The sequence below is a fragment of the Garra rufa genome, chromosome 22 (assembly GCF_049309525.1).
Source record: "Garra rufa chromosome 22, GarRuf1.0, whole genome shotgun sequence".
NCBI lineage: Eukaryota > Metazoa > Chordata > Actinopteri > Cypriniformes > Cyprinidae > Garra > Garra rufa.
This window is the reverse complement of record NC_133382.1, coordinates 41437132-41465105: the sequence shown is the minus strand read 5'-3', so window position 1 is coordinate 41465105 and position 27974 is coordinate 41437132. Positions and strand designations below refer to the sequence as shown.

The 27974-nt window shown below is 25.5% G+C and overlaps 3 protein-coding genes across 3 annotated transcripts; all 3 read right to left on the bottom strand.

Annotated features, from left to right (window-relative positions):
- Positions 1-315: 315 nt before the first annotated feature.
- Positions 316-6343, bottom strand: LOC141298103 (dual specificity phosphatase 29-like). The gene is made up of 4 exons (XM_073828613.1): positions 6114-6343; positions 2823-2986; positions 799-1019; positions 316-658 (listed from the first exon to the last, which is right to left on the bottom strand). The coding sequence occupies exons 2-4, from the start codon at positions 2972-2974 to the stop codon at positions 456-458; spliced, it is 576 nt and encodes a 191-aa protein (XP_073684714.1). The 5' UTR covers positions 2975-2986; positions 6114-6343; the 3' UTR covers positions 316-455.
- Positions 6344-8193: 1850 nt separating this feature from the next.
- LOC141298075 (dual specificity protein phosphatase 13A-like) lies at positions 8194-16608 on the bottom strand. Its single transcript, XM_073828584.1, has 3 exons — positions 16430-16608; positions 13562-13779; positions 8194-11773 (listed from the first exon to the last, which is right to left on the bottom strand). The coding sequence occupies exons 1-3, from the start codon at positions 16552-16554 to the stop codon at positions 11562-11564; spliced, it is 555 nt and encodes a 184-aa protein (XP_073684685.1). The 5' UTR covers positions 16555-16608; the 3' UTR covers positions 8194-11561.
- Positions 16609-18302: 1694 nt separating this feature from the next.
- Positions 18303-23151, bottom strand: LOC141297922 (dual specificity protein phosphatase 13A-like). The gene is made up of 3 exons (XM_073828389.1): positions 22986-23151; positions 20806-21023; positions 18303-18787 (listed from the first exon to the last, which is right to left on the bottom strand). Exons 1-3 carry the CDS (start codon positions 23099-23101, stop codon positions 18588-18590), a joined length of 534 nt encoding a protein of 177 aa, XP_073684490.1. The 5' UTR covers positions 23102-23151; the 3' UTR covers positions 18303-18587.
- Positions 23152-27974: the final 4823 nt, after the last annotated feature.

Sequence of the window (27974 nt, the reverse complement as noted above, 5' to 3'; positions counted from 1 at the left end):
TCTCTGAAGTCCAAGCAGTTTGATTGATGAACACATTGTACTATATTGAATTTATAAATTATACTTTAATATATGAACTATAATAATATCTTTTCAACTTTATAATCTTTATAAATGTAATAACTTCTCAAACACTGAAACAATTTTCCTTTTGTTCTGACATCTTGAATCCTTATTTTTTAACCCCCTGTCTCCGGCTTGTTGTGTTGAAAGCACTACAGTGTTAAAATGTGAATCAAATGTTTATCGAACACTAGCTCTAAACATTAAGCAGGAACAGAAGATATTTTGACAACAACAAAAAAATACAAAACCTAAAAAAAAAGAACAAATTTTAATTGAAAAATTAAATCATGTAATTCAATCATATATGTGTAAATGCATTTCTGTTAGGGAATTTTCATAACCATTTTTTTCAATAATTCTGTTACTGTATTTACTGTATTTGTTATTTGTTAGAGGGAAGTGCTCTGACAGTGCAGGTTTTTGTCCAGTTCTCTCAGCTGCTCCAAAAAGCCAGAGTTTGGGCAGATATTCCTGTTTTGTGCAACAGCTTTAATGGCCTCAACCAGCGTCATGCCCTCATGAATCATCAGATACGCTAAAACCAGTGACGATGAGCGACTCAGACCCATTGCACAGTGCACAAGCACCTTACCTAGAAATAAACAATAAAAACTATTTCAAGAATTTATCAAAAGCAAATAAAATAATATATATATATTTTTTTTTAATTATATTTTGCATAAAGAAAAATGCATTTTTAGGATGTATTTTAGCATTGTTTCCTTTCCTTACCTCCAGGGGTGCTCATGACAGTCTTGATAAACTTGGCAGCAGAGTAGAAGAAGGTGCTCAAGTCAAAGGAAGGCATGTCAAAGGCCTCCACGCCGTGATACGTGATTTTAGTGTCTCTGTAGTAACTGGCTCCGGTGTTGACGTTAAACTTCCCATGAGCTGCGTTTAACACGTATGTGATGTTCAGAGACTGGAGCAAGTGTTTGTCCTTTGCTGCGTACCTGAATGAGATTCAGTCACACAGTTTTACACATTTATTGCACAAGACTGGGAGGGTACCAACTTTGTAAGACACAATAACCAAAAAAAAAAAATATATATATATATATATATATATATATATATTAGAAACATTTATTAAATCAAGCATAAGAGTTTTTGAGAAAATGCATCTTGTGGGGCAAGAAAAAATATTTTTGTTTTCCCTTTTGCATAAAGATTATTTTTCTTGCTCATTTTTTTCTTCTTCAACAAAAGGAACAAATAGTCTTGAGTAGCACGGGTATATTTGTAGCAATAGCCAAAAATACATTGTATGGGTCAAAATCATGAAAACATTTTAATATTTTACATATAAAAATATATTTTATTGTATTAGCTAAAATTTGATATATTATTGTATATTTTATATAAATTTACCCTTATGACTGGTTTTGGTTTTGTTTTCTAGGGTCACAATTATAAAATTATGTATTTGAACAAATCTACTTTTTATTTGTTGAAATATTGAAGAAGATTGATGTCATAAACATTTTACATTAAATATATAACATGTATAAATATATTTTATTATATTAGCTAAAATTGTATATGTACATTTTTTATATTTTATTATATTAGCTAAAATGTAATAAATTACTGTATATTATACAAAATAATAATAATAATAATAATAATAATAATAATAATAATAATAATGATAATAATATCCACCCCCCCCCCCCCCAAAAAAAAATAATGTCATTATAAACATTTCTTAAATCAAGCATAATGCCATAAGAGTTTTTGAGAAAATGCATCTTGTGGGGCAAGAAAAAATATTTCTGTCTTACTCAATTTTTTTTTTCCTTCAACAAAAGAAACAAATATATATATATATATGTATGTGTGTGTGTGTGTGTGTGTGTGTGTGTGTGTGTGTGTGTGTGTGATTCTGGACGATAAAACCAGTCTTGAGTAGCACAGGTGTATTTGTAGCAATAGCCAAAAATAAATTGTATGGGTCGAAATGATCGATTTTTCTTTTATGCCAAAAATCATTTGGATATTTAGTAAAGATCATGAAAATTTCCAAACCCTAAAACTTTTTTCTGGATTTCTTAAATTTAATAATGTTTAATATTTGTACTGTAGAACAGCACAAAAAATACTGAGTCAGAAAATCTTTATAAAGTGATATGATATAAATGATAGAAATACTGTTCAGTTTCTCACTAAAAAATGATTGTTTTGTGTCTTAGGACATCAATGTATCTCCACGAGCCGCAGGGTTTAATTTGGATTTGTCTGTGCATGTTTTTTTTTTTTTTTTTTACTTTCAAAGGTTTGTTGCCGTTGACTGCCATTATATGATAACAGACTGCAACGGTTTGAGTTAAAAATCTTTGTTTGTGTTCTACTGAAGAAACAAAGTCACCTACATCTTGGATGCCCTGGAGGTAAGCAGATAAATGTCAAATGTTCATTTTTGGGTGAACTATCCCTTTTTTAAAAATAAAGGTGCTTTAAAAGGTTCTTCACAGCGATGCCATAGAAGAACCATTCAGTCAAAGGTTCTTTAATTAACCATCTCTTTCTTACACTTTTATAATTTTATAATCTGAAGAGCCTTCTTTCAACACAAAGAACCTTTTGTGAAATAGAAAGGATGTTTAAGGTTCTTTATGGAACCATTTAGACAAAAAAGGTTCTTCAATGGCATTGTGAATCACCTTTATTTTTAAGAGTGGATGTGGAAGTTTTGTCTCACACTGAAGCCTTTAATCAGCCTAATTTCCTTGACAGATACAGGTTGATTTTCTTACATGTCTCCGATGTATATTCCAGGCCTGACCTCGTCCAGATGGCCGCTGGTTCCGGGTTTGACCCACAGGAGTCTCTGGAGTTCAGAGGCTGGAGGAGTCTCGTATCGGCCGTTCCCACCGTCAGCCATCAGACGGCTGCCGTTACGGGGCATATCTGTAAAAACCTTCAGGATATAGACAGGAATAAAAATGTAAAGTTTGGTGTGTATAAGAGCTACTGAAGTGGAGATTTATGGCTCAGTGTCTTTTGGGTGTTTTCTTTCCACTAGTCTGAAAAAACTGTTTATGAAACACCAAAAAGCCCAAAATCTCAAACTTGAGAAAATGCATCTTTGTGTAGGGCAAGAAAAAATATTCTTGTTTTTTGCATAAAGATCATTTTTCTTTCTCAAATTACAGTTTTTTTCTTAAACAACAACAACAAAAAATATATTAAAACAAGCAAAAATATCTGCCAATGGGGCAAGAAAAATAATCTTGTTTAGCCTTTAAAATGAGATTATTTTTCTTGCCCCATTGGCAGATATTTTTGCTTGCTTTAAGCAAAAACTAACAAGATTTTGATACGTTTTTCGAAAAACAGGACAAAATATCTTGTCATTTTACTTGTCAAGTAAATGCATCCTGATAAATACACTTTTCTTACTTAGATTTTTTTGTCTTGTTTCTAGACAAAATATCTACAAATTCTTAAATTAAGAAGGATTTTCTGGAGGAGTAAAAGTTATTGTCTTGTTTTCAGAAAAAACAAGTCAAAATTAAGTGTAATAAAACAAGAAAATAATCTTGTTTTGTGTTTGAAATAAGATTTTTTTGCTTGCCCCATTGGCAGATTATTTTGCTTGTTCTAAGCAAAAACTCACTTCATTTTGACTTGTTTTTTTCTGAAAACAAGACAATACATTTTTACTCATTTAGAAAATCCTTCTTGATTTAAGAATCTTTAGATATTTTGGCTGAAAACAAGACGAAAAATCTAAGTAAGAAAAGCATTTTTTTGCAGTGAAAGCATAATGTCATACTTTTACTGCACTGAATTTGATAAATAGAAGTTTTGTTCATTTTGAATTACTTTTACTTGAGCAAAAGTAAGAAAGTACTAGATTTCTAATGTAATTAAGTATTAAATGATATTTAATATGAAACGTACACTGTAAAAAACTATTTGTTGAGTCAAATTAAAATAATTTGTTACCTGGCTGCCTTTAAATTTTAAGTTCAGTCAACTCTTAGTTTAGGCAACTTGAAATATTAAGTTGTACTAAGTGACAACTTAGATATTTGAGTTGATTCAACTTAAAATGTTAAAGCAGCTGGGTAACTTGCCCAGGTTTTTAGGTTAACAATCCTGTTTTTTGTTAAGTCAACTCAAATATTTAAGTTGTCACTTAGTACAACTTAACATTTTAAGTTGACTAAACTTATTTGAATTGACCGAACTTAAAATGTTAAGGCAGCAGGGTAACAAATTATTTTAAGTTAACCCAAATAGTGTTTTTTTTTTTTTTTTTTTTACACAGTGTAGTGCTGTAAGAAGTACAATATTATGCTTTGGTTTCCTTTGGTTTTCTTGTATTTTGTCACGATTGCAACAAGTTTGAACATAGGGAACCACATATTAAATGAATTGTTTGGCAAGAATATATTTAATGCTGCTTTATTATGCTATTTTTGTCTGTTTCAGAGTACACCTTGAATTTATGTGAAACACCAGCTCAGACATTCTGAAAAACCCATCTTATTTTATGTCCTGTGGAAAATAGAAAGTCACATGGTCATATAAACAACATTAAGGTATGTTTTCATACATTTTTAATAATCATTTTAAGCTTAAGGTATGAATCAAGTTTTGTTATTTTAATCAAACATGCCAGTTTTACCACTGTAAGATGGAAAATTCAATAAAACAATTATTGCTGATAATTATTAGTTACTAATATTAGTTATATACACTGCCACTCAGTTGTTTGGGATTAGTAAGATTTTTAATGTTTTTTACAAAAAAAAGGTCTCTTATGCTCGTCAAAGTTCCATTTATTCCTTCAGAAATCATTCTAATATACTCATTTGTTACTTTTATTATCCATGTTGAAAATATAATTTTTTTTTTAAACCTGTGATACTTTTTTCAGGATTCTTTGATGAATAAAAAGTTAAAAAGAACAGCATTTATTCAAAATATAAACCTTTTCTAACAATATAAGTCTTTTCTATCACTTTTTATCAATTTAACACATCCTTGCTGAATAAAAATATTTATATAATTTATATAAATATAGAGAGAAAGAAAACTTTGTTTTTCAAACTTTGAATGAGGTGTTTATTGTTACAAAACCTTTCAGTTTTAAATAAATGCTGTTCTTATCAATGTTTTATTTATCAAAGAATTCAGAAAAAGGTATTAGAGTTTCCAAAAAAAATATTAAGCAGCACAACTGTTTTCAACACTGATAATAAATCAGCTTTGCATCACAGGAATAAATTATATTTTAAAGTATATTAAAATAGAAAATGACTATTTTAAATTGCATTAACATTTCACAGTATTACAGTTTTTTTCTGTATTTTTAATTAAATAAACGCAGCCTTGATGAGCAGAAAAGTCTCCTTTAAAAAGCATAACAAATCTAAAAGTTATATAGTTTAGATCTGTGTGCAAGTCTGTGTGCAAAACCAGGATTATTATATTTATCTAAAACTAAAACCATACAAATTTATTTTATACTTCAGGTAAAATGTAAAATATAAAAATTAATTTTTAATATTATTTTATTTCAGCTAGTTGCTAAGGATGTACTGAAATAACAAAAACCAAAATTGAAATAGCTATATAAGAATTAAGATATAAACTATATTAGACATTTTTTTTAAATTAAACAATGAAATTACTAAAACTTTACCTAAAATTAAGATGAAAACAGAAACTATTAAAATATTACAAATATATAAAATTGCTATTTATTATATATAACTGCAAAATTATGTTTTGTGGTATTATTTGGGTTGTCACTTATTAATAATAAATCAAATAAAATGATGCAGACCACTTTAACATCAACGTTTCAAAAGATGCTTAAAAATATACAATTATTTTCAAGTTGAGAAATGACTATCTCTTTTTTTGTCATTTTGTAAACAAGTTATAATTAATACAGTTAAAGTGCTATAGTAAGTCTCAGTTTTACACATTGCAAATTAAATATTAATCAAAATACCTTAATATAACCAATGCATATGTATCATTACAACTGAATAAATCTAAAAGAGATTTTCAAGCACAAACAGACTCACGTTGTGTTGAAGAACAGATCGTCAGTGTGTGTGGATGCATGTGTGTATGACGTGTTGTTCAAGCCTGTCGAAGACACGCTGATGACTTTATCTATTTATATATATATAATCTGATTCATGCTGCTCTAAACACTCTTTCTTCAGGGATGCTGATCTGGAAGCACCAGGGAGCAGAAACCATATACTGTAAGATCATCTGGTGAGAAGAACTTCTGTATTATCACTCTGGTTATAATGAACACAGACAGAGGGACGATTCTGCTCATTTCCACACTGCAGTCGCACTCGTCTGTGTCCGAGTAACAGCGTCTTAAATTAGACGAGCTCATTCCCTCAGCGGCAGGATAAAAATACATCAGCTCTCAAAGTCTATATATATACACACACACACACATAAATATATATACACTGCTGCTCAAACGTTTGGGTTCAGAACGATTTTTAATGTTTTAAAAGTCTCTTATGCTCATCAAAGTTCCATTTATTTGATTAAAAATACATAAAAAAACATATTAATATTATTAAATATTTTTGCAATTCTAAATAACATGTTTTTATTTTAATATACTTTATAATATAATTTATTTTTGTGATGCAAAGCTGATTTTTCAGCAGCATTACTCCAGTCTTCAGTGTCACATGATCCTTCAGAAATCATTCTAATAAACTGATTTATTACTTTTATTATCAATGTTGGAAACAGTTGTGCTGCCTAATATTTTTTTGTAACCTGTGATGCTTTTTTCAGCATTCTTTTATCATTTTTTTTAAAGAACAGCATTTTGAAAGAAAAAAAATAGAAGTCTTTAATATCACTTTTTATCAGTTTAATTAGTATTCATTTCTTTCAAAGAGAGAAAGAAAAAAATTATGACCCCAATCTTGTTAAAAATTGTTACAAAAGATTTCCATTTTTAATAAATGCTGCTCTTTTTTATGTTTTATTTATTAAGTAGCACAACTGTTTGTAACATTGATAATAAATAAGCATATTAGAATGATTTCTGAAGGATCATGTGACACTGAATACTGGAGTAATGATACTGAAAATTCAGTTTTGCATCACAGGAATAAATTATATTTTAAAGTATATTAAATTGGAAAACCACTATTTTAAATTGAATTAACATTTCACAATATTACAGTTTTTTTCGGTATTTTTAATCAAATAAACACAGCCTTGATGAGCAGAAACGTCTCCTTTAAAAAGCATTAAAAAGCTTACTCATTAGTAAGATTTTTAATGTTTTTTTTTATGGAAGTATTTTATGCTTATCAAGGCTGCATTTATTTAATCAAAAATACAGAAAAAACAGGATTACTGTGAGATATTATTACAATTTAAAATAACTAATTTCTATTTGAATATACTTTAAAATATAATTTATTTTTGTGATGCAAAGCTGAATTTTCAGCATCATTACTGCAGTCTTCAGTGTCCTTGATCCTTCAGAAATCCTGATAATTCAGCTTTGCATCACAGGCATAAATTATATTTTAAAGTATATTAAAATAGAAAACCACTATTTTAAATTGCATTAACATTTCACAATATTACAGTTTTTTTCTGTATTTTTAATCAAATAAACGCAGCCTTGATGAGCAGAAACATGTTTAAAAAGTATTAAAAATCTTACTGATCCCAAACTTTGCATTTATCTCATCAAAAAAAAAACAAAAAAAAAAACGGAATAATGTGAGATATTATTACAATTTAAAATAACACATTTCTATTTTGATATACTTTAAAATGTAATTTATTCTGCAAAGCTGCATTTTCAGCACCATTACTCCAGTCTTCAGTGTCACATGATCCTTCAAAAATATTTTTTTTTTTGCAATTTTGATCAAATAAATGCAGTCTTGATGAGCCTTCTAAGATAAGAGACTTAAAAAAAAAATTAAAAAACTGATCCCAAACTTTTAAACAACAGTCTATATTGATATAACTAAATAAAAAAGTATATTACAAAATAAAAAGCAGCCGTCCAGCAAAGCAACATAACTCACTTTTGTACAGAACTACAGAAATAAAATACCAAGTCAATATAAAATCAAGATGGACTTTATTTATTATACATCATAATACAATAATGTTTATTGAAAAAGCAGATTTAAAAACAACCCAAGGTTGAGCAAAGTGCTGTACAGAGACAATGTACTCGATAAATAAAACAGACTTGGTGTTTGTTGTTCTAATGTTTATCTAAAATATTAAAATAATTAAATATATAGTGATTTAATCAATATTAAAATATTTAGTCATTGTATAAAGCTGTAAAATCCTTGCCTGTAGTAATTACAAATCAGTCAGTTAAGCATTTTATCTTGACTTTATATATTACACATGAATCACTGATAAGACAACTCACAAAATCAGTTCATGATATGTATTTTAATCTTTAACTGTGTAACCAAACTTAATGTACAGTATCTGTCAAACTGTATGGCATAGTGTTTTGGTGTTTTGGTCCTGTTGTTTATAGTGTGTGATGATCCAGAGTCTACTGTACATGTACTGGAGGTAGTGTGTTGTATTTGTGAGTGAGTGTATTTTTACTAAACTGTTCTCTTTTCACTGACAATCTGTCTGTATCATACTGTAGATACTCTCTAAAAGTGCATAGATATGTTTGCATATGAAGTGCATGTTCAAGCTTTTCACTGTAGTCAGAATTCACAGTATTTACCCCAAATACACCGAAATATTAACCAAATAGACTTGTCAGGTAACATCCTAAACATCCCTAAAAATTGACTGATTGAGACACTCTGCATAGGTTTGAAGATCGAGGAGACTAAAATTTGATTAACACAAAAAATATTGGTTGCAATAGACTGCATTTTTAACTCTCTCTCTCTCTCTCTCTCTCTCTCTCTCTCTCTCTCTCTCTCTATATATATATATATATATATATATATAAAATAGGTAAAACAGACTATTGCAATCAATATTTGTGTGTGATAAGCAAATATATTTATTTATTCAAAGAACTAGTTTACCCAAAAATGAAGTATTGCTGAAAATGCACTCACCCTTAGACCATCCAAGATGTAGATAAGTTTGTTTCTTCATCAGATTTGTAGAAATGTGTCCATTTCCATCACTTGCTCACCAATGGGTCATCTGCAGTGAATGGGTGCCGTCAGAATGAGAGTCCAAACAGCTGATAAAAACATCACAATAATCCACACCACTCCAGTCCATCTTGAGAAGACAAAAGCTGTGTATTTGTAAAAAAAATGTATTCATTATTAAAACATTTTAACTTCAAATTGTTGCTTAAGGCTAAAATATGAGTCCATAATCCATAACAATGCTTCTCCCAGTGAAAAAGTCCATCTCCTGTTGTCTCGAACATCAAAATCCAGCCACATATTTGTTTAGAGCTGTTTTGGACTGTTTTGGCTTGTAAACTGCAGATTTCTCTCCTGATTCAGACCAGACCACTTTTTCACTGAAGGAAGTGTTATCATAGATTATGGACTCATATTTTAGTTAAAAACGTTTTAATTGTGGATTTGTTTTTATTTTGCCTTCTCAAGATGTTGGACTGGAGTGGTACGAATTACTTGTGAATTATCGTTCTCTCATTCTGACGGCACCCATTCACATCCATTGGTGGGCAACTGACGTAATGCTACATTTTTCCAAATCTGATTAAGAAACAAACTCATCTACATCTTGGATGGCCTGAGGGTGAGGTTCATTTTTGGTAAACTATTCCTTTAAGAAAAGAAAAAAAAACATTCTTTTGCATAATGTAGCTCCGCCCACAATCAAATCTCATTGGTCCAAACTCCATCTCAACATTATTGTAAGCATCATATATTGATTGCATTTGTGTTTTGCTTTCAGTGGGGAGAGACAAAACACTTGTCACATATTTGTTCAAAACTGTTTTGGCTTGTAAACTGTGCTTGATCTGCGCAGATATCGCTCCTGATTCAGACCAGACCACTTTTTCACTGGAGGAAGCGTTATTATGGATTGATATTTTAGTTAAAAACATCTTAATTGTGGATTTGTTTTTCTTTTGGCTTCTCAAGATGTTGGACTGGAGTGGTATGGATTACTTGTGGATTAGTGTGACTTTTTTATCAGCCGTTTGGACTCTCATTCTGACGGCACCCATTCACATCCATTGGTGAGCAAGTGATGTAATGCTAAATTTCTCCAAATCTCCAAATTTTCTCCAAAGAAACAAACTCATCTACATCTTGGATGGCCTGAGGGTGAGGTTCATTTTGGATGAACTATTACTTTAAGAAAATAACTTTTTTTTTGCGTTACGTAGCTCCGCCCACAATCAAATCTCATTGGTCCAAACTCCAGCTCAACATTATTGTAAGCATCATATATTGATTGCATTTGTGTTTTGCTTTCAGTGGGGAGAGACAAAACACTTGTCACATATTTGTTTAGAGCTGTTTTGGCTTGTAAACGGTGCTTGAACTGTGCAGATATCTCTCCTGATTCAGACCAGATCACTTTTTCACTGGAGGAAGCGTTATTATGGATTATGGATTCATATTTTAGTTAAAAACGTCTTATTTGTCGATTTGGATTAGTGTGACTTTTTTATCAGCCGTTTGGACTCTCATTCTGACGGCACCCATTCACATCCATTGGTGAGCAAGTGATGTAATGCTAAATTTCTCCAAATTTTCTCCAAAGAAACAAACTCATCTACATCTTGGATGGCCTGAGGGTGAGGTTCATTTTGGTTGAACTATTACTTTAAGAAAATAACTTTTTTTTTTTGCGTTATGTAGCTCCGCCCACAATCAAATCTCATTGGTCCAAACTCCAGCTCAACATTATTGTAAGCATCATATATTGATTGCATTTGTGTTTTGCTTTCAGTGGGGAGAGACAAAACACTTGTCACATATTTGTTTAGAGCTGTTTTGGCTTGTAAACGGTGCTTGAACTGTGCAGATATCTCTCCTGATTCAGACCAGACCACTTTTTCACTGGAGGAAGCATTATTATGGATTAGTATTTTAGTTAAAAACATCTTAATTGTGGATTTGTTTTTCTTTTGGCTTCTCAAGATGTTGGACTGGAGTGGTATGGATTACTTGTGGATTAGTGTGACTTTTTATCAGCCGTTTGGACTCTCATTCTGACGGCACCCATTCACATCCATTGGTGAGCAAGTGATGTAATGCTAAATTTCTCCAAATCTGAATAAGAAACAAACTTATCTACATCTTGGATGGCCTGAGGGTTCAATTTTGGGTGAACTATTCCTTTAAGAAAAGGAAATAACTTTTCTTTTGCATTATGTAGCTCCAGCCGCAATCAAATCTCATTGGTCCAAATTCCAGCTCAACATTATTGTAAGCATCACATATTTTGCTTTCATTGTGGAGAGACAAAGCACTCATCACATCTGGCCTGGTTAGGACGCGGTGTTCTGATCGTTCATCATGTGATCAATCCTAAAGCAGGACACATCGTCTGTGCTTCTTCTTCCTCTGCAGGTCCAGGTCCAGCAGCAGAGCCAGGAAGTTCCTGTTGGGATAGATGGCCCGTTTTTGGATGACGCGCCGTATGGCCGTGTTCAGAGGCATGTTGTGATAGATCATCAGGTACGCCAGCACCAGCGATGAGGAACGGCTCATTCCCATGATGCAGTGCACCAAAACTTTTCCTAAGGAGGAAAACAGAGATCTGATTACATACAGAGTTTATGGTTTTTATGGAAGATGTGACAGCAGCCTCTCATTCTTGCCTGTTCCTTGCTGGTAAAAATAACACCCACAATTCATTGCAATGATTCATTTGACAGCCTTGAGCTCACTGCTATTAATACAGCTGTTTCTACAGACACTGCAGACGAGACGCACCTCCAGAGTCCAACAACACGACCTCCAGTGAGTTAGACTTTAGTAAAAATACAGTCAAAATTCTGAAATAATATTAGAATTTAAAACAGCTGTTTTCTATGTGAATATATATTAGGTTGTAATTTATTCCTGTGATCAAAGCTGAATTTTCAGCATCATTACTACAGTCTTCAGTGTCACATGATGCTTCAGAAATCATTCTAATATACTGATTTGCTTCTCATAAATTAATTTATTTTTTGGATTATTTGGAACACAGAAAGTTCAAAAGAACAGCATTTATTTGCAATAGAAAAAATGCTAATTAATCTTGAATTAAAATGTCTTGATATTTTCACTAGAAAACAAGACTATCAAGTCTAAAACAAGACAAAACTACTGAAGAAAATAGGTTTAGGACTTATAAAAAACATTTGCAACCCATTGTACTTATTGTGAGTGAAACAGGACATTCAATCCTGACAAAATGTAGGACAAGAGTTGATTTTCTCCCAATAAACTTTTCATATTTATGAAAGCCTGTTTTCACCACTTAATAAAAAAAGGTTATTTCGACTTTTTATCTCACAAGTCTGACTTTTTTGTCTTGCAGTTGTGAGTTTATACCTCACAATTGTGGCTTTTGTTCTCAGAATTGAAATATAAACTCACAATTGCAAGTTTTAAAGCCAGAATTGTGAGATGGAAGAAAGAAAATTTGCATTTCTGAGTAAAAAAGTCAGAACTGCGAGATATAAACTTTGACTTTGTCTCAGAATTACGAATTTATATTGCAATTCTGACTTTATAACACAATTCTGAGTTGTTAAGTAAGAATTGTGAGATATAAACTCTGAAAACATATCAGTCTTTTTTTCCTCTCAAAACTGAACTTTATAACTTGCAATTTTGCAGCAAATAAAAAAATAAAATAAAAAGCAATTGCAAGAAAAAAAGTCAGAATTGTGAGATAAAAAGTCGCAATAACCTTTTTTTTATTCAGTGACAGAAATGGGCAAAAATTTATAAAATAAATAATTAAAATTAAAAATAAATATATTTATATATACTATATTTTTTAAAATGTATATATATAATTTTTAAATTATTATTTGATATAATTGTAGGTCATGTAGGTTATATGTGTCTGAAGTCTTTACATTTTTATGCAAGACAGACTTTTTATATTAATTAACATGCACGAATAATAAAATGTGAGTTTATATTTCACAATTCTGATGAAAAAAAGTCAGAATTGCTTAAAAAAAAGGCAAAATTGCAAAATATGAACTTGCAATTGCAAGATAATTTTATTAAAAAATTACAATTGAATAAATAATACTAATAATAATTATTATTATTATTATTAGGTCATAGGTCATATGTGTCTGAAGTCTTTACAGAGGCAAAGCAAATACATTTTTATGCAAGACAAAATGTTTGATTAATAAAACACATTAAGTCCAGGAACGTGCTTAGATAGAAATTAGGGTCAAAACTGATTTTTATATTCAGACTATAGTGCATAAGCAGTTTCAATTCTGTGATTAAATGTGCACAAGCTATTTTACTTCTACAAGTGAATTCTGAAGTGAATTGAAGTGATTTCTCACCATCAGGACTGTTGAGAGCTTTGTGAATGAAATCTGCTGCCGGTTTGAAGTAAACGTCTAAATCGAAGTGTGTGGAGTCGTCGGCGGGGATCCCGCAGTACACAAAACTAGTGCCGTAGTAGCTTTGGTCCCCGATGCTTCCTCTCTTGGTGTGAGCCGCGTTCAGAATGTGAGTGATGCCCAGATTCTGCAGGGCGCTTCGGTTCTGTGCTATTCCTCTGATTGGAAAAATTGGAAAAAAATATAAATACGTCATTAGGAGATTAAATTCTTAAAAATGAAACCTCTATGGTCACATTTCAGTGTCAAAATTGACCAGGTTTACTTTCTTCAAGGAAGAGTTCACCCAAATTTCATCTCCATTCTAGTCATTGATAAAATATGAATACAATTTTATTTATTTTTTATTTTGTTAATTTTCAGAATGTTCAGAATTGTTTCCTTTTTTCTGTGAATTATAAAAGAATTAGTTATTATAGTGGTTATATATTTTATAATATATTATATAAAAAGATTTTGAATAAAAACAGTTTCAATAAATAAATAAAAGGGTTAAATGGTGTATGTGTGTGTGTGTGTGTGTGTGTGTGTGTATATATATATATATATATATATATATATATATATATATATATATATATATAGTTAAATTTTAGTTTTTTTCCTTCAATTTGTTGTTTGTCATTTTATTAGTAATTTTTAAATGTCTACATAGTTTTTATTTTTTTTATTTAGTCATAAAAACTACTAAAAATGACAACACAAAATGTACTGTAATAAACTGTACTGTAATGCATAAAAAATTATATATATATATATATATATATATATATATATATAGTTTAAAATATTTTATTTAAATTTTATGGTTTTAGTTAACTATAATAACCCTGATTCTGGTATAAAACAACCACTTTTATTATATGTTATATAAAAAAGAATTTTGATTAAAAACATTTAAGTAAACAAAGAAAATGGTTAGAATATTAATAAAAACATAATAAATTATAGTATACATATTTATATATTTCTTTTTTTGATTTGTTTATATATATATATATATATATATTAGTATTTTTTGTTTTGATTTTAATGCTAGTTAAATTCTTGTTTTTTTCTTCATTCTTTCTTGTTGTGTTTTTATCATTTTATTAGTAATTTTTAAATGGCTACATAGTTTTTATTTTTTTTTATTTAGACAAAAACTATTAAAAATGTCAACACAACAAAATGTACTGTAATAAAACAGAATTGAATAAAAAAAATCATGTATGTATAAATAAAAAATAAATAACTTATATAAAAACTTAAATTTTATCTTTATTTTGTTAATTTTCAGTGTTCAGAATTTCCTTTTTTCTGTGAATTATGAATGAATTAGTGATTATATATTTTATAATGTATTCTATAAAAAGATTTTGATTAAAAACTGTTTAAATAAATACATAAAAATGGTTAAATGGTATACATATTATATATATATATATATATATATATATATATATATATATATATATATATATATATATATATATATTCTATTTTAATGCTAGTTAAATTCTTTTTTTTTCTTCACTTTATTGTTTTTGTCATTTTATTAGTAATTTTTAAATGTCTACATAGTTTTTATTTTTTTATTTAGTCATAAAAACTACTAAAAATGACAACACAACAAAATGTACTGTAATAAACTGTACTGTACTATTTATTTAAAAATAAATAAATAAATAAAAATTTATATTTAAATAATACTATTTAATTTTTAATTTTTAAATACTTTATTACATTTTTATGGTTTTAGTTAACCATAATAACCCTGATTTTAGTATAAAACGCCTACTTTTATTATATAATTTAAAAAAAGATTTGATTTTGAAAATATTAAAAACTGTTCAAGTAAACAAAGAAAAATGGTTAAAATATTAATAAAAACATGATAGTGTATATATATAATTTTTTCATTTGTTTATTTCTTTTTTATTTTCATTTTAATGCTAGTTGCATTTTAGTTTTTTGTTCATTTTGTTGTGTTTTTGTAATTTTATTCGTTATTTTAGACATTGATTTATTTTAAATGTCTAAATAGTTTTTTAGACATAAAAAATACTAAAATAACAAACAATAAAATATTTGACTAAAATTAAAACTGTATTTTAATAAAACTGAAATAAAAAATCATGTATATCATGTATGTATAAATAAAAAATAAAAACTTAAAATATGAATATACATGCCAAATTTGATGAATATACATGCCAATTTTTAAAATTAATTTATATATATATATATATATATATAATGCTAAAATACATACAATAGTTTTTTTGTATTTTCCATTTTAATTTTAATGTTAGTTACATTTTAGTCTTTTGTTCAGTTTTTGTCATTTTATTAGTTTTTAAACATCTGTATAGTTTTTATCTTTTTGTTTAGACATAAAACAACTACTGAAATTGACAAACACAACAAAATCACTAAAACTTTGACTAAAAAATATAAAAAATGTTTTTTTGTATTTTCCTTTTTCATTTTAATGTTCACATTTTAGTATATAATCTTTCACATTTTTTTCAATAAATTAAAAATAAACAAATATTTAAATAATACTACTTAATTTTAAAAATTGTATGGTTTTAGTTAACTTTTAAGTATATGAAGTCCTAGCTTATTTTATCTTGTTGAATAGCCTTTCAGTTTCACTCTGAAATGCATCCATTTATGAAAGTGAAATGTTTTGTGAACTTATAGTTTAGAGCTGTCTTTCGTTTTTAGTGTTGTGAAGCCCTCTTTCATAAACCATCACATTTAAAACAGCATAAATCAGATTTTTAGCGGTGAAAGCGAACGCGAAGCAGCTTGTATACTCACACGTTGCCGATGTACAGGTTTGGCCAGACCTCATCGATTTGGTGCAAGTTTAACTTACACGAGTCCAAAACTTTCTCCAGGTCTTTGACTGACAGATACTCTTTCCTGCTATATTTACGGGCCATCGCTTCTTTCCTGAATTACCCGCCAGAGAGATGAAGAGAGTGTGTTTATAATGATCCGCCGCTTCTGACTCAGGCTCTCGCTGTGATCCCACACAACAGCTGATGCCCGATTTAGTGCTGTAGTGTGCAGATAGTCTTACTCGCCCAGACATCATGTACACACACTCCACCAATGACCTACAAACACACAAATCTGATGGACATGCCTTTGATCTTATGTTTTCTTTCATAGTTTATAATGAGCACATCTGTCAAGCTCTGAAAAGGCCTTCTTTTTCACTTTTGGATCTAGATTCAGAAACTGGTGCACTGGAAATCGTGCAGCTTTGCTCTGTACAGGAACTTTGGAGATTACCAAATAATTTAAAAGCATAAAGATTTACAGAAATTATGAAGATATAAAATAAAATCTCTTGTTGTTTTCCACAGATAAAATAACAGCACACTGTGTGGAATGACATGAGGGTGATTTTGTTTATTTTATTGAGTGAAAATTTTAAATTTAGTGGAAAATTTAAATTTTAAATATTTGAAATATTATTCAAAAAATGTTGGTAATGCAACAAACAAACATAAATAAATAGCTAGCAAAGATAACAAAACATCATAATTTATAAAACTACACAAAAAATTGGAGGAAAATTATTTCACAGGTTTGAAATTGTCTTTTTTGGAGCTACAAACTACAAATTTTGATAATGCCAAATAAAAAAATATAAATAAATAAATAAATACATTAATTAATTAAACGACAGGCAAATGAAACAAAACACCCAATAAACAAAAACTTAACAAAAAATTATATACTTTTTACACAGGTTGACATGAGGTTGATAATTTTTTTTCTGTTAATTAATTAATTAAATATTAATTAATAATTAAATATTAGATATTATATTATTATTTAAAATATTTTAATTAAAGCCAGTTAAAAAAAAGATAAATGAATGGATTTATTAAAAAAAAAAAAATATATATATATATATATAAATATATAAAATATATATAAAATATATATATATAGCTGCAGGCAAATATAACAAAATGTACTAAATTAAATAAATATCAGGGTTTTTTTTACATTTACATTGGTTTATTATAAATTAAAAAATGTCTTTATAATATTTTTTTATGAATTATTGAGTGAAAATTTTAACAAGTGGAAAATGAAAATGAAAAATATTAGTTTTATTATAAATTGGTAATGCAACAAACAAACAAACAAACATAATAAATATCTAGCAAAGATAACAAAACATCCTAATTTATAAAACTAAACAAAAAAATTAAAAATGACTATTATCACAGGTTTAAAATGGTCTTTTTTGGAGTAAATATTATTGAGAGAAATTTGGAAAAAACTACTAAGTTTGGTAATGCCAGTTAAAAAATATAAATAAATACATTAATTAATACATAGCTGCAGGCAAATAAAACAAAACACCCATTGAATGGGTGAAAAAAACAAAACAAAACAAAAACTTAACAAAAACTTAACAAAAAATAATAAGAAAAATTACTTTTTACACAGATTTGGATTGACATGAGGTTGAGAATGCTAAAACTAAACTAAATAAATATCAGAGTTTTTTTATTTACATTTATTTGTTAAAAATAAAAATAAAAATCTTTTATTATAATTTATTTTTTAAATACCTTACTTTTTACACAGGTTTGGAATGACAGAAAAAAACACCTCAATACACAAAACTAAGTAACTAAATAAACAAACAAATAAAAATTTGGCTCGTGCAGGGACTTTTATTTTACTTTTATATAAAGTATGGGTACAAATATATTTTATAGTAAAAATATACATATTATCTTACATGTACAATACATCTACATTTTAAAGAAGTACTTGAATATCTAAACTAACTGCAAATTAAATGAATCATTTTTTTTTTTCTAAAACATGAGAGTTTAGGTGTGCTAATATCTACCTCTTATATTCATCTTTATTTCCAAAGACACATGCTGGTGATGCAGGAATGTTGTTGGTGTTTCTAGACAGTATGTTGTGCTCATTCAGATCAGCGTGGCTCCGTACGGCGTAGAGTCGCATCCAGAGCCCGCAGCTGTTTGAGAAAGCCTCGGTTTGGGAAGATCCAGCGATGCTCTTTGACCGTTTTAATGGCGTCCAGTAGAGAAAGATGCTGGTGGATCATGAGATAAGCCAGAACCAGAGAAGCCGAACGACTCACACCCACCGCACAGTGAACCAGAACACGCTCTGCAGACAACAACATCATTACCTCCACTCTTACTTTGTTTTCATTCTTTTATTTCATTTTTGTATTTTTCTCTTTTTTTATTTTCTAGTTATGGTTTTACATCTCCTTTTCTTATTATTTGTCACTCATTTATCACTTAATTGTTTTTTTTATCTGTATTTTTCACATTTTTTCTTAATAATTTTTTTTGTTCATTTTTCCACTTTTTTCTTTTGTATACAATTATTTTTCTTTCTTTCTGTAGTTGTTTAATGTTTTTCTCTTACTTTATTTTTTGTTTATTTATTTTTTTTAGTTGTTGTATTTTTTGTTTTGTATTTTTCTTTCTTTTCATTCTTTTATTCTTTTTTATTTCTTTTGTTCTTTCATTATTTTCTTTTTCTTTATATTTTCTTTTTATTTGTCACTTATTTATCATTTAATTGTTTTTTTTTATCTGTATTTTTCACATTTTTTCTTAATAATTTTTTTTGTTCATTTTTCCACTTTTTTCTTTTTTATACAATTATTTTTCTTTCTTTCTGTAGTTGTTTAATGTTTTTCTCTTACTTTATTTTTTGTTTATTTATTTTTTTTAGTTGTTGTATTTTTTGTTTTGTATTTTTCTTTCTTTTCATTCTTTTCATTCTTTTATTCTTTTTTATTTCTTTTGTTCTTTCATTATTTTCTTTTTCTTTATATTTTCTTTTTATTTGTCACTTATTTATCATTTAATAGTTTTTTTTGTCTGTTTGTATTTTTTCTTTTATTTAACAAAAAAGAAATTGTTTTGCTTTTGCTCATCCCCCTTTTTTCTTATTTCTAAATGTTCTTTTCTGTAGTCATTTAATGTCTTAATTTTTTTGTCTTTTTTATTTAATTGTTCTCATTAATTTTTTTTGTTTTGTTTTTTGTTAATTTTTCCAATTTTGTTATATTTTCTTTTCTTACTTTCTTTAGTTTTTTTAATGTTTTTCATTTACTTTATTTTGTATTTAATTTTTTAATTGATGTTTTTGTATTTTTATTTCTTTTCATTATTTTCTTTTTTTAATTAGTTTTTTCTTTGTCTTTGTATTTCCATTTTCTTTTTCACTTATTTATCATTTATTGTTTTTTTGTTCATTTCCATTTGTCTTTTATTTCAATTTTTTTATGAATTGTTTTGTTTTTGCTCTTTTTCTTTATTTTTTGTCTTTTTTAATTTAATTGTTCTCCTTTCTTTCTTTCCTTCTTCTTTAATTTCATTTTTGTATTTTTCTCATTTTCTCTTTATGGTTTTTCTTTTTCTTTATATATCCTTTTCTTTTTCTTTGTCACTTATTTATCATTTAATTGTTTTTTGTTCATTTGTATTTTTCTTTTATTTCAAATTTTTCATTATTTGTTTTCTTTTCGTTCATTTTTTCCCTTTTTATTTCTCTATTTTTTTCTGTAGTTATGTAATGTTTTTTTCTTGTATTTTTTATTTAATTGTTCTCCTTTTCTTTTTTCGTTCATTTTATTTATTTTCATTAGTTTTTTCTTTATATTTCATTTTCTTTTTATTTGTCACTTATTTATCATTTAATTGTTTTTTGCTCATTTGTATTTTTCTTTTACTTCAAATTTTTTATTGTTTGTGTCATTTCCCCCCTTTTTTCTTATTTCTAAATTTTATTTTATTTTTTTCTTTACTTATTTAATGTTTTTCTTTTATTTTTTGTCTTTTCTATTTAATTGTTTTATTTTTTTCATTCCATTTTTGTATTGTTCTCATTTTTTCTTTGTTTTTTTCTTTTTCTTTCTTTTCCTTTTTTGTTTGTAATTTTGTTGATAAATACTGTCACTTATTTATCATTTAATTGTTTTTTTGTTCATTTAGATTTTTTTTTTAAATCTGTTGTAAACTATTTTTGTTAATTTTGTTAATTTTTCTCCTTTTTTATTTCTATATTTTCTTTTTTCTTTTAATTTGAGCATCTCAGCTTGTTCAAACTCAGTAATATTCAGTTTGCAGGCCTGAACTTTCAACTTGTAGTCAAGTAAATGATTTTACCTCCTGGAGAACTGAGAACCTCCTTGATATAATGGGCGCAGGGGTGAAAATAAGCCGATAAGTTGAAGGACGGCGAGTCGTCGGCGGGGACTCCGTAATACTCCACCGTTGAGCCGTAGAAGTGCTGGCTTCCCTGGCAGTGCATCTTTCCGTGAGCGGCGTTCAGGACGTGAGTGATGCCCAACTTCCACACACTGAAGCGATCATTGGCCACAGACCTACAGATCATTAATATACGGCTGTTAAAACGTCAGACGGCAGATTTCTGGATGAATTTATGATGCCTACAAAATCAAACCTATCTAGAAAATAGGAATCTGACTTGAGTTTGGTTCAAATAATGCTGCTGAGAGATTAATGTGGTGTGTGATTATGAAAAAGGAGAAATTATTCTTCTACTTTTAGCTTTTATATTGTTTGGCATTATACCTAGACAGCATTTTTAAGCACTTTACTTGGATTTGAAAGTGCAAAACTTGCCTATTATGGCCAAAAATGCTGTCTAAGTCAGCTTGCAACTTTAGTTTTACTGTGATTTACTGAGATATTATATTTACACAGTGTATATAGTCAACTGAAAGTATAAATAATTCGAATTTGAACTAAAATAATAAATCATGTATATCGAAATACCTAAACTTAAAAATTAAAATGAAAACAAAGAATATTAAATAAAAAAAAACTTTAATAAAAAATATATAAAATATTAAAATGCATACTAAATTTGATACAAAATAATTTAATTTGATATATATATATGTATATATTTTTGTATTTTCCATTTTCATTTTAATGTTAGTTACATTTTAGTTTTTTGTTCATTTTGTTGTTTTTGTCATTTTATTAGTTATTTTAAAATGTCTATATAGTTTTTATTTTTTGTTTAGACAAAAAATATATACTAAAAATGACAAACAAAATCACTAAAACTTCGACTAAAATAAAATGACAACAGAAAAATATAAGAATAAAAATTAAAATATTAATAAAAACTATACAATTAGTTTTTATTTTTGTATTTTGCATGTTCATTTTAATAATTTTATTAATTTTTTTTTAGTTCAAATTAAAATGACAACAGAAATTATAACAATAAAAACCATTAAAATATTAATTAAAAAATAATAAAAAGAAAACTAATAAAATTAGTATTTATTTTTGTATTTTATAATTTTTCAATTTTAATGCAAGTTAAAACTATTTTTTGGTAATTTTGTTTTTGTTATTTTATTAGTTATTGTTTTTTTTTTAAATGTCTTTTATAGTTTTTATTTTTTTATTTAAACAAAAAAATAACACAAACACAATCACTAAAACTCTGACTAAAATAAAAATGAAAACAAAATCAAACAAAAATTATATAAAATAAGTTTTTATTTTTATATTTTCCATTTTTCATTTTAATGTTAAAATTTTTTTAATTTTGTGTTTTTGTCAATTTATTAGTTATTTTTAAATGTCTATATAGTTTTTTATCTTTTGTTTAGACAAAAAATTACTAAATATGACAAACAAAATCACTAAAACTTTGACTAAAATTAAAAGGAAAACTGAAAAAATATAACAAAAACTATTAAAATATTAATAAAAACTAAAATTAGTTTTTATTTTTGTTAAAATTTTATTAAAAATTAAAATGAAAACTGAAAATATTACAATGAAAACGATTAAAAATAAACTATATAATTCGTTTTTATTTTTGTATTTTCCATTGTAAAATTTTAGTTTTTGTTAATTTCGTTTTTGTCATTTATTCTAGTTTTTTTTAATGTACAGTATATAGTTTTTATTTTTATTTTTTGTTTAGAAATACACATTTTTTATTTATATTTTCCATTTTCATTTTAGTGTTAGTTAAAATTTTATTTATTTTTTGTTCATTTTGTTTTTGTCATTTTAAGATATTGTTTATTTTTTATTGACACAACAATATCACTAAAACTTTGACCAAAATAAAAAAAGGAAAATGTAACAATGAAAACTATAAAAATATTAATATAAACAATATAATAGTATCTCAACACTGAAAAAAACAGTCATCTATATTTTTTTTAAAGTTTTTTTAGTAGAACGAAATGAAAGTGAGAAATGTTTTATTTAATTTAGTTTTATTTATATATTTCAGTTCATGTTTATTTTATTTTAAGTAACAAAAGTGTTTGTAGTTTTATGTGACTCACATATCCCCCAGGAACAGGTTAGGCCAAACTTCATCCACATGATTTCCGCTCTTCTTCCCTCCAAACAGTATTTTCTCCAGCTCCTTAATGGAGGGCGTTTGACGGATGTCATCCATTAGACAAACTCATCATGGATCTCTGTGTGTGATATGACCACCAACACAACTTCCACATCTAATACTGCTCTCTGGTGAGATGTGCATCTCATATCTGCTGCTGTCCAATATGACCAGATACATTCATCTCAAATGACAGGAGCAGCTGCTCATCTAAAATTAACATTTAGCAATGCACTAGTGTCCACCTTATTCATTTTGTTGTCATTTATCATTTTAGTAGTTGTTTTTTAAATGTCTATATAGTTTTTTTATTTATTTAGACATAAAAAACTACTAAAAATGACAAACACAACATAAGCACTAAAACTTTGACTAAAATTAAAATGAAAACATTTTAATGTAAGTAAAATTTTTAGTTTTTTATTTATTTATTATTTTATTTAAACATTTAGCAAAGTTCACCTTTTTGTTGTGTTTTGTCATTTTATTAGTTGTTTTTTAAATGTTCATATAGTTTTAATTTTTTTTTGTTTAGACATAAAAAACTACTAAAATTGATAAACACAACAAAATCACTATAATTTTACTAAAATTGAAAATATAAAACAATAAAAACTATTCACATTTGAACAAAAACTATTTTTTTATTTTATATTTTAATTTTATTGTTAGTTACATTTTTTGTTAATTTTGTCAGTTATTGTTTTTTTAATGTCTATAGTTTTAATTTTTTATTTAGATATAAAAAACTGCTAATTTTTTTTTGTTAATTTTGTTAGTTATTATTTTTTTTAAATGTTTATAGTTTTTAATTTTTTTATTTAGACATAAAAAACTGCTAAAATTGATAAACAACAAAATCACTAAAACTTTAACTAAAATTGAAAACATAACAATAAAAACTATTCACATTTTATCAAAAACTATTTTTGTATTTTATATTTTAATTTTATTGTTAGTTAATTTTTTTTTGTTAATTTTGTTAGTTATTGTTTTTTTTAAATGTCTATAGTTTTTAAAAACTATAGACATTTAAAAAACTACTAAAATTGATAAACAACAAAATCACTAAAACTTTACTAAAATTGAAAACATAACAATAAAACTATTCACATTTTAACAAAAACTATTTTTGTATTTTATATTTTAATTTTATTGTTAGTTAAATTTTTTTTGTTAATTATTGTTTTTTAATGTCTATAGTTTTTATTTTTTTATTTAGACATAAAAAACTACTAAAATTGATAAACAACAAAATCACTAAAACTTTACTAAAATTGTAAACATAACAATAAAACTATTCACATTTTAACAAAAACTATTTTTGTATTTTATATTTTAATTTTATTGTTAGTTAAATTTTTTTTGGTTAATTATTGTTTTTTTAATGTCTATAGTTTTTATTTTTTATTTAGACATAAAACTACTAAAATTGATAAACACAACAAAATCACTAAAACTTTAACTAAAACTGAAAACATAACAATAAAAACTATTCACATTTTAACAAAAAATATTTAGTATTTTATATTTTAATTTTATTGTTAGTTAAATTTATTTATTTTTGGTAATTTTGTTAGTTATTGTTTTTTTTAAAAATGTCTATAGTTTTTATTTTTTATTTAGACATAAAAAACTGCTAAAATTGATAAACACAACAAAAGCACTAAAGCTTTGACTAAAATTAAAATGAAAACATTTTAATGTAAATAAAATTTTTAGTTTTTTATTTATTTATTATTTTATTTAAACATTTAGCAAAGTTCACCTTTTTGTTGTGTTTTGTCATTTTATTAGTTGTTTTTTAAATGTTTATATAGTTTTAATTTTTTTTTGTTTAGACATAAAAAACTACTAAAATTGATAAACAACAAAATCACTAAAACTTTTACTAAAACTGAAAACATAATAAAAACTATTCACATTTTAACAAAAAACTATTTTTGCATTTTATATTTTAATTTTATTGTTAGTTAAATTTTTTTGTTCATTTTGTTAGTTATTGTTTTTTTAAATGTCTATAGTTTTTATTTTTTATTTAGACATAAAAAAACTACTAAAATTGATAAACAACAAAATCACTAAAACTAACTAAAACTGAAAACATAATAAAAACTATTCACATTTTAACAAAAAACTATTTTTGTATTTTATATTTAAATTGTATTATTAGTTAATTTTTTTGTTAATTTTGTTAGTTATTGTTTTTTTAAATGTCTATAGTTTTTATTTTTTTGTTTAGATATAAAAAACTGCTAAAAAAATTTTTTTTGTTAATTTTGTTAGTTATTATTTTTTTAAATGTCTATAGTTTTTATTTTTTTATTTAGACATAAAAAACTGCTAAAATTGATAAACAACAAAATCACTAAAACTTTCACTAAAATGAAAACATAACAATAAAAACTATTCACATTTTAACAAAAACTATTTTTGTATTTTATATTTAAATTTTATTGTTAGTTAAATTTTTTTTGTTAGTTATTGTTTTTTTTAAATGTCTATAGTTTTTAAAAACTATAGACATTTAAAAAACTACTAAAATTGATAAACAACAAAATCACTAAAACTTTACTAAAATTGAAAACATAACAATAAAACTATTCACATTTTAACAAAAACTATTTTTGTATTTTATATTTTAATTTTATTGTTAGTTAAATTTTTTTTGTTAATTATTGTTTTTTTAATGTCTATAGTTTTTATTTTTTTATTTAGACATAAAAAACTACTAAAATTGATAAACAACAAAATCACTAAAGCTTTGACTAAAATTAAAATGAAAACATTTTAATGTAAGCAAAATTTTTAGTTTTTTATTTATTATTTTATTTAAACATTTAGCAAAGTTCACCTTTTTGTTGTGTTTTGTCATTTTATTAGTTGTTTTTTAAATGTTTATATAGCTTTATTTTTTTGTTTAGACATAAAAAACTACTAAAATTGATAAACACAACAAAATCACTATAATTTTACTAAAATTGAAAATATAAAACAACAAAAACTATTCACATTTTAACAAAAACTATTTTTGTATTTTATATTTTAATTTTATTGTTAGTTAAATTTTTTATTGTTAATTTGTTATTTATTGTTTTTTTAATGTCTAGTTTTTATTTTTTTATTTAGACAAAAAAACTGCTAAAATTGATAAACAACAAAATCACTAAAACTTTAACTAAAACTGAAAACATAACAATAAAACTATTCACATTTTAACAAAAAACTATTTTTGTATTTTATGTTTTAATTTTATTGTTAGTTACATTTTTTTTTGGTAATTTTGTTAGTTATTGTTTTTTTTTAAATGTCTATAGTTTTTAATTTTTATTTAGACATAAAAAACTGCTAAAATTGATAAACACAACAAAAGCACTAAAGCTTTGACTAAAATTAAAATGAAAACATTTTAATGTAAATAAAATTTTTAGTTTTTTATTTATTTATTATTTTATTTAAACATTTAGCAAAGTTCACCTTTTTGTTGTGTTTTGTCATTTTATTAGTTGTTTTTTAAATGTTTATATAGTTTTAATTTTTTTGTTTAGACATAAAAAACTACTAAAATTGATAAACAACAAAATCACTAAAACTTTTACTAAAACTGAAAACATAATAAAAAACTATTCACATTTTAACAAAAAACTATTTTTGTATTTTATATTTAAATTTTATTGTTAGTTAAATTTTTTTGTTCATTTTGTTAGTTATTGTTTTTTTTTTAAATGTCTATAGTCTTAATTTTTTGTTTAGACATAAAAAACTGCTAAAATTGATAAACAACAAAATCACTAAAACTTTAACTAAAACTGAAAACTTAACAATAAAAACTATTCACATTTTAACAAAAAACTATTTTTGTATTTTATATTTTAATTTTATTGTTAGTTAAATTTTTTTTGTTCATTTTGTTAGTTATTGTTTTTTTTTAAATGTCTATAGTTTTAATTTTTTATTTAGACATAAAAAACTGCTAAAATTGACAAACAACAAAATCACTAAAACTTTAACTAAAACTGAAAACATAACAATAAAAACTATTCACATTTTAACAAAAAATATTTTGTATTTTATATTTTAATTTTATTGTTAGTTCTTTTTTTTTGGTAATTTTGTTAGTTATTGTTTTTTTTTTAAATGTCTATAGTTTTTATTTTTTATTTAGACAAAAAAACTGCTAAAATTGATAAACACAACAAAAGCACTAAAGCTTTGACTAAAATTAAAATGAAAACATTTTAATGTAAAATTTTTAGTTTTTTATTTATTTATTATTTTATTTAAACATTTAGCAAAGTTCACCTTTTTGTTGTGTTTTGTCATTTTATTAGTTGTTTTTGAAATGTTTATATAGTTTTCATTTTTTTTTGTTTAGACATAAAAAACTGCTAAAATTGATAAACAACAAAATCACTAAAACTTTAACTAAAACTGAAAACATAATAAAAACTATTCACATTTTAACAAAAACTATTTTTGTATTTTATATTTAAATTTTATTGTTAGTTAATTTTTTTGTTTTTTTTTGTTAATTTTGTTAGTTATTATTTTTTTAAATGTCTATAGTTTTTATTTTTTTATTTAGACAAAAAACTGCTAAAATTGATAAACAACAAAATCACTAAAACTTTAACTAAAATTGAAAACATAACAATAAAAACTATTCACATTTTAACAAAAACTATTTTTGTATTTTATATTTTAATTTTATTGTTAGTTAAATTTTTTATTGTTAATTTTGTTATTTATTGTTTTTTAATGTCTAGTTTTTTTATTTATTTATTTAGACAAAAAAACTGCTAAAATTGATAAACAACAAAATCACTAAAACTTTAACTAAAATTGAAAACATAACAATAAAAACTATTCACATTTTAACAAAAACTATTTTTGTATTTTATATTTTAATTTTATTGTTAGTTAAATTTTT

Bases quoted from the DNA above. Each gene is read 5' to 3' on its own strand.
- LOC141298103 (XM_073828613.1), bottom strand. From the start codon at position 2,974: ATGCCCCGTAACGGCAGCCGTCTGATGGCTGACGGTGGGAACGGCCGA. The intron at 1,020-2,822 runs GTAAGAAAATCA...AATCTCATTCAG, and splicing joins GGAATATACATCGGAGACAT to GTACGCAGCAAAGGACAAAC. The intron at 659-798 runs GTAAGGAAAGGA...GTTTATTTCTAG, and splicing joins TGTCATGAGCACCCCTGGAG to GTAAGGTGCTTGTGCACTGT.
- LOC141297922 (XM_073828389.1), bottom strand. From the start codon at position 23,101: ATGGATGACATCCGTCAAACGCCCTCCATTAAGGAGCTGGAGAAAATA. The intron at 21,024-22,985 runs GTGAGTCACATA...AATGATCTGTAG, and splicing joins AACCTGTTCCTGGGGGATAT to GTCTGTGGCCAATGATCGCT. The intron at 18,788-20,805 runs GTAAAATCATTT...TGTTGTCTGCAG, and splicing joins GGTTCTCAGTTCTCCAGGAG to AGCGTGTTCTGGTTCACTGT.
- LOC141298075 (XM_073828584.1), bottom strand. From the start codon at position 16,554: ATGGCCCGTAAATATAGCAGGAAAGAGTATCTGTCAGTCAAAGACCTG. The intron at 13,780-16,429 runs GTGAGTATACAA...TTTTCCAATCAG, and splicing joins AACCTGTACATCGGCAACGT to AGGAATAGCACAGAACCGAA. The intron at 11,774-13,561 runs GTGAGAAATCAC...TTTCCTCCTTAG, and splicing joins AGCTCTCAACAGTCCTGATG to GAAAAGTTTTGGTGCACTGC.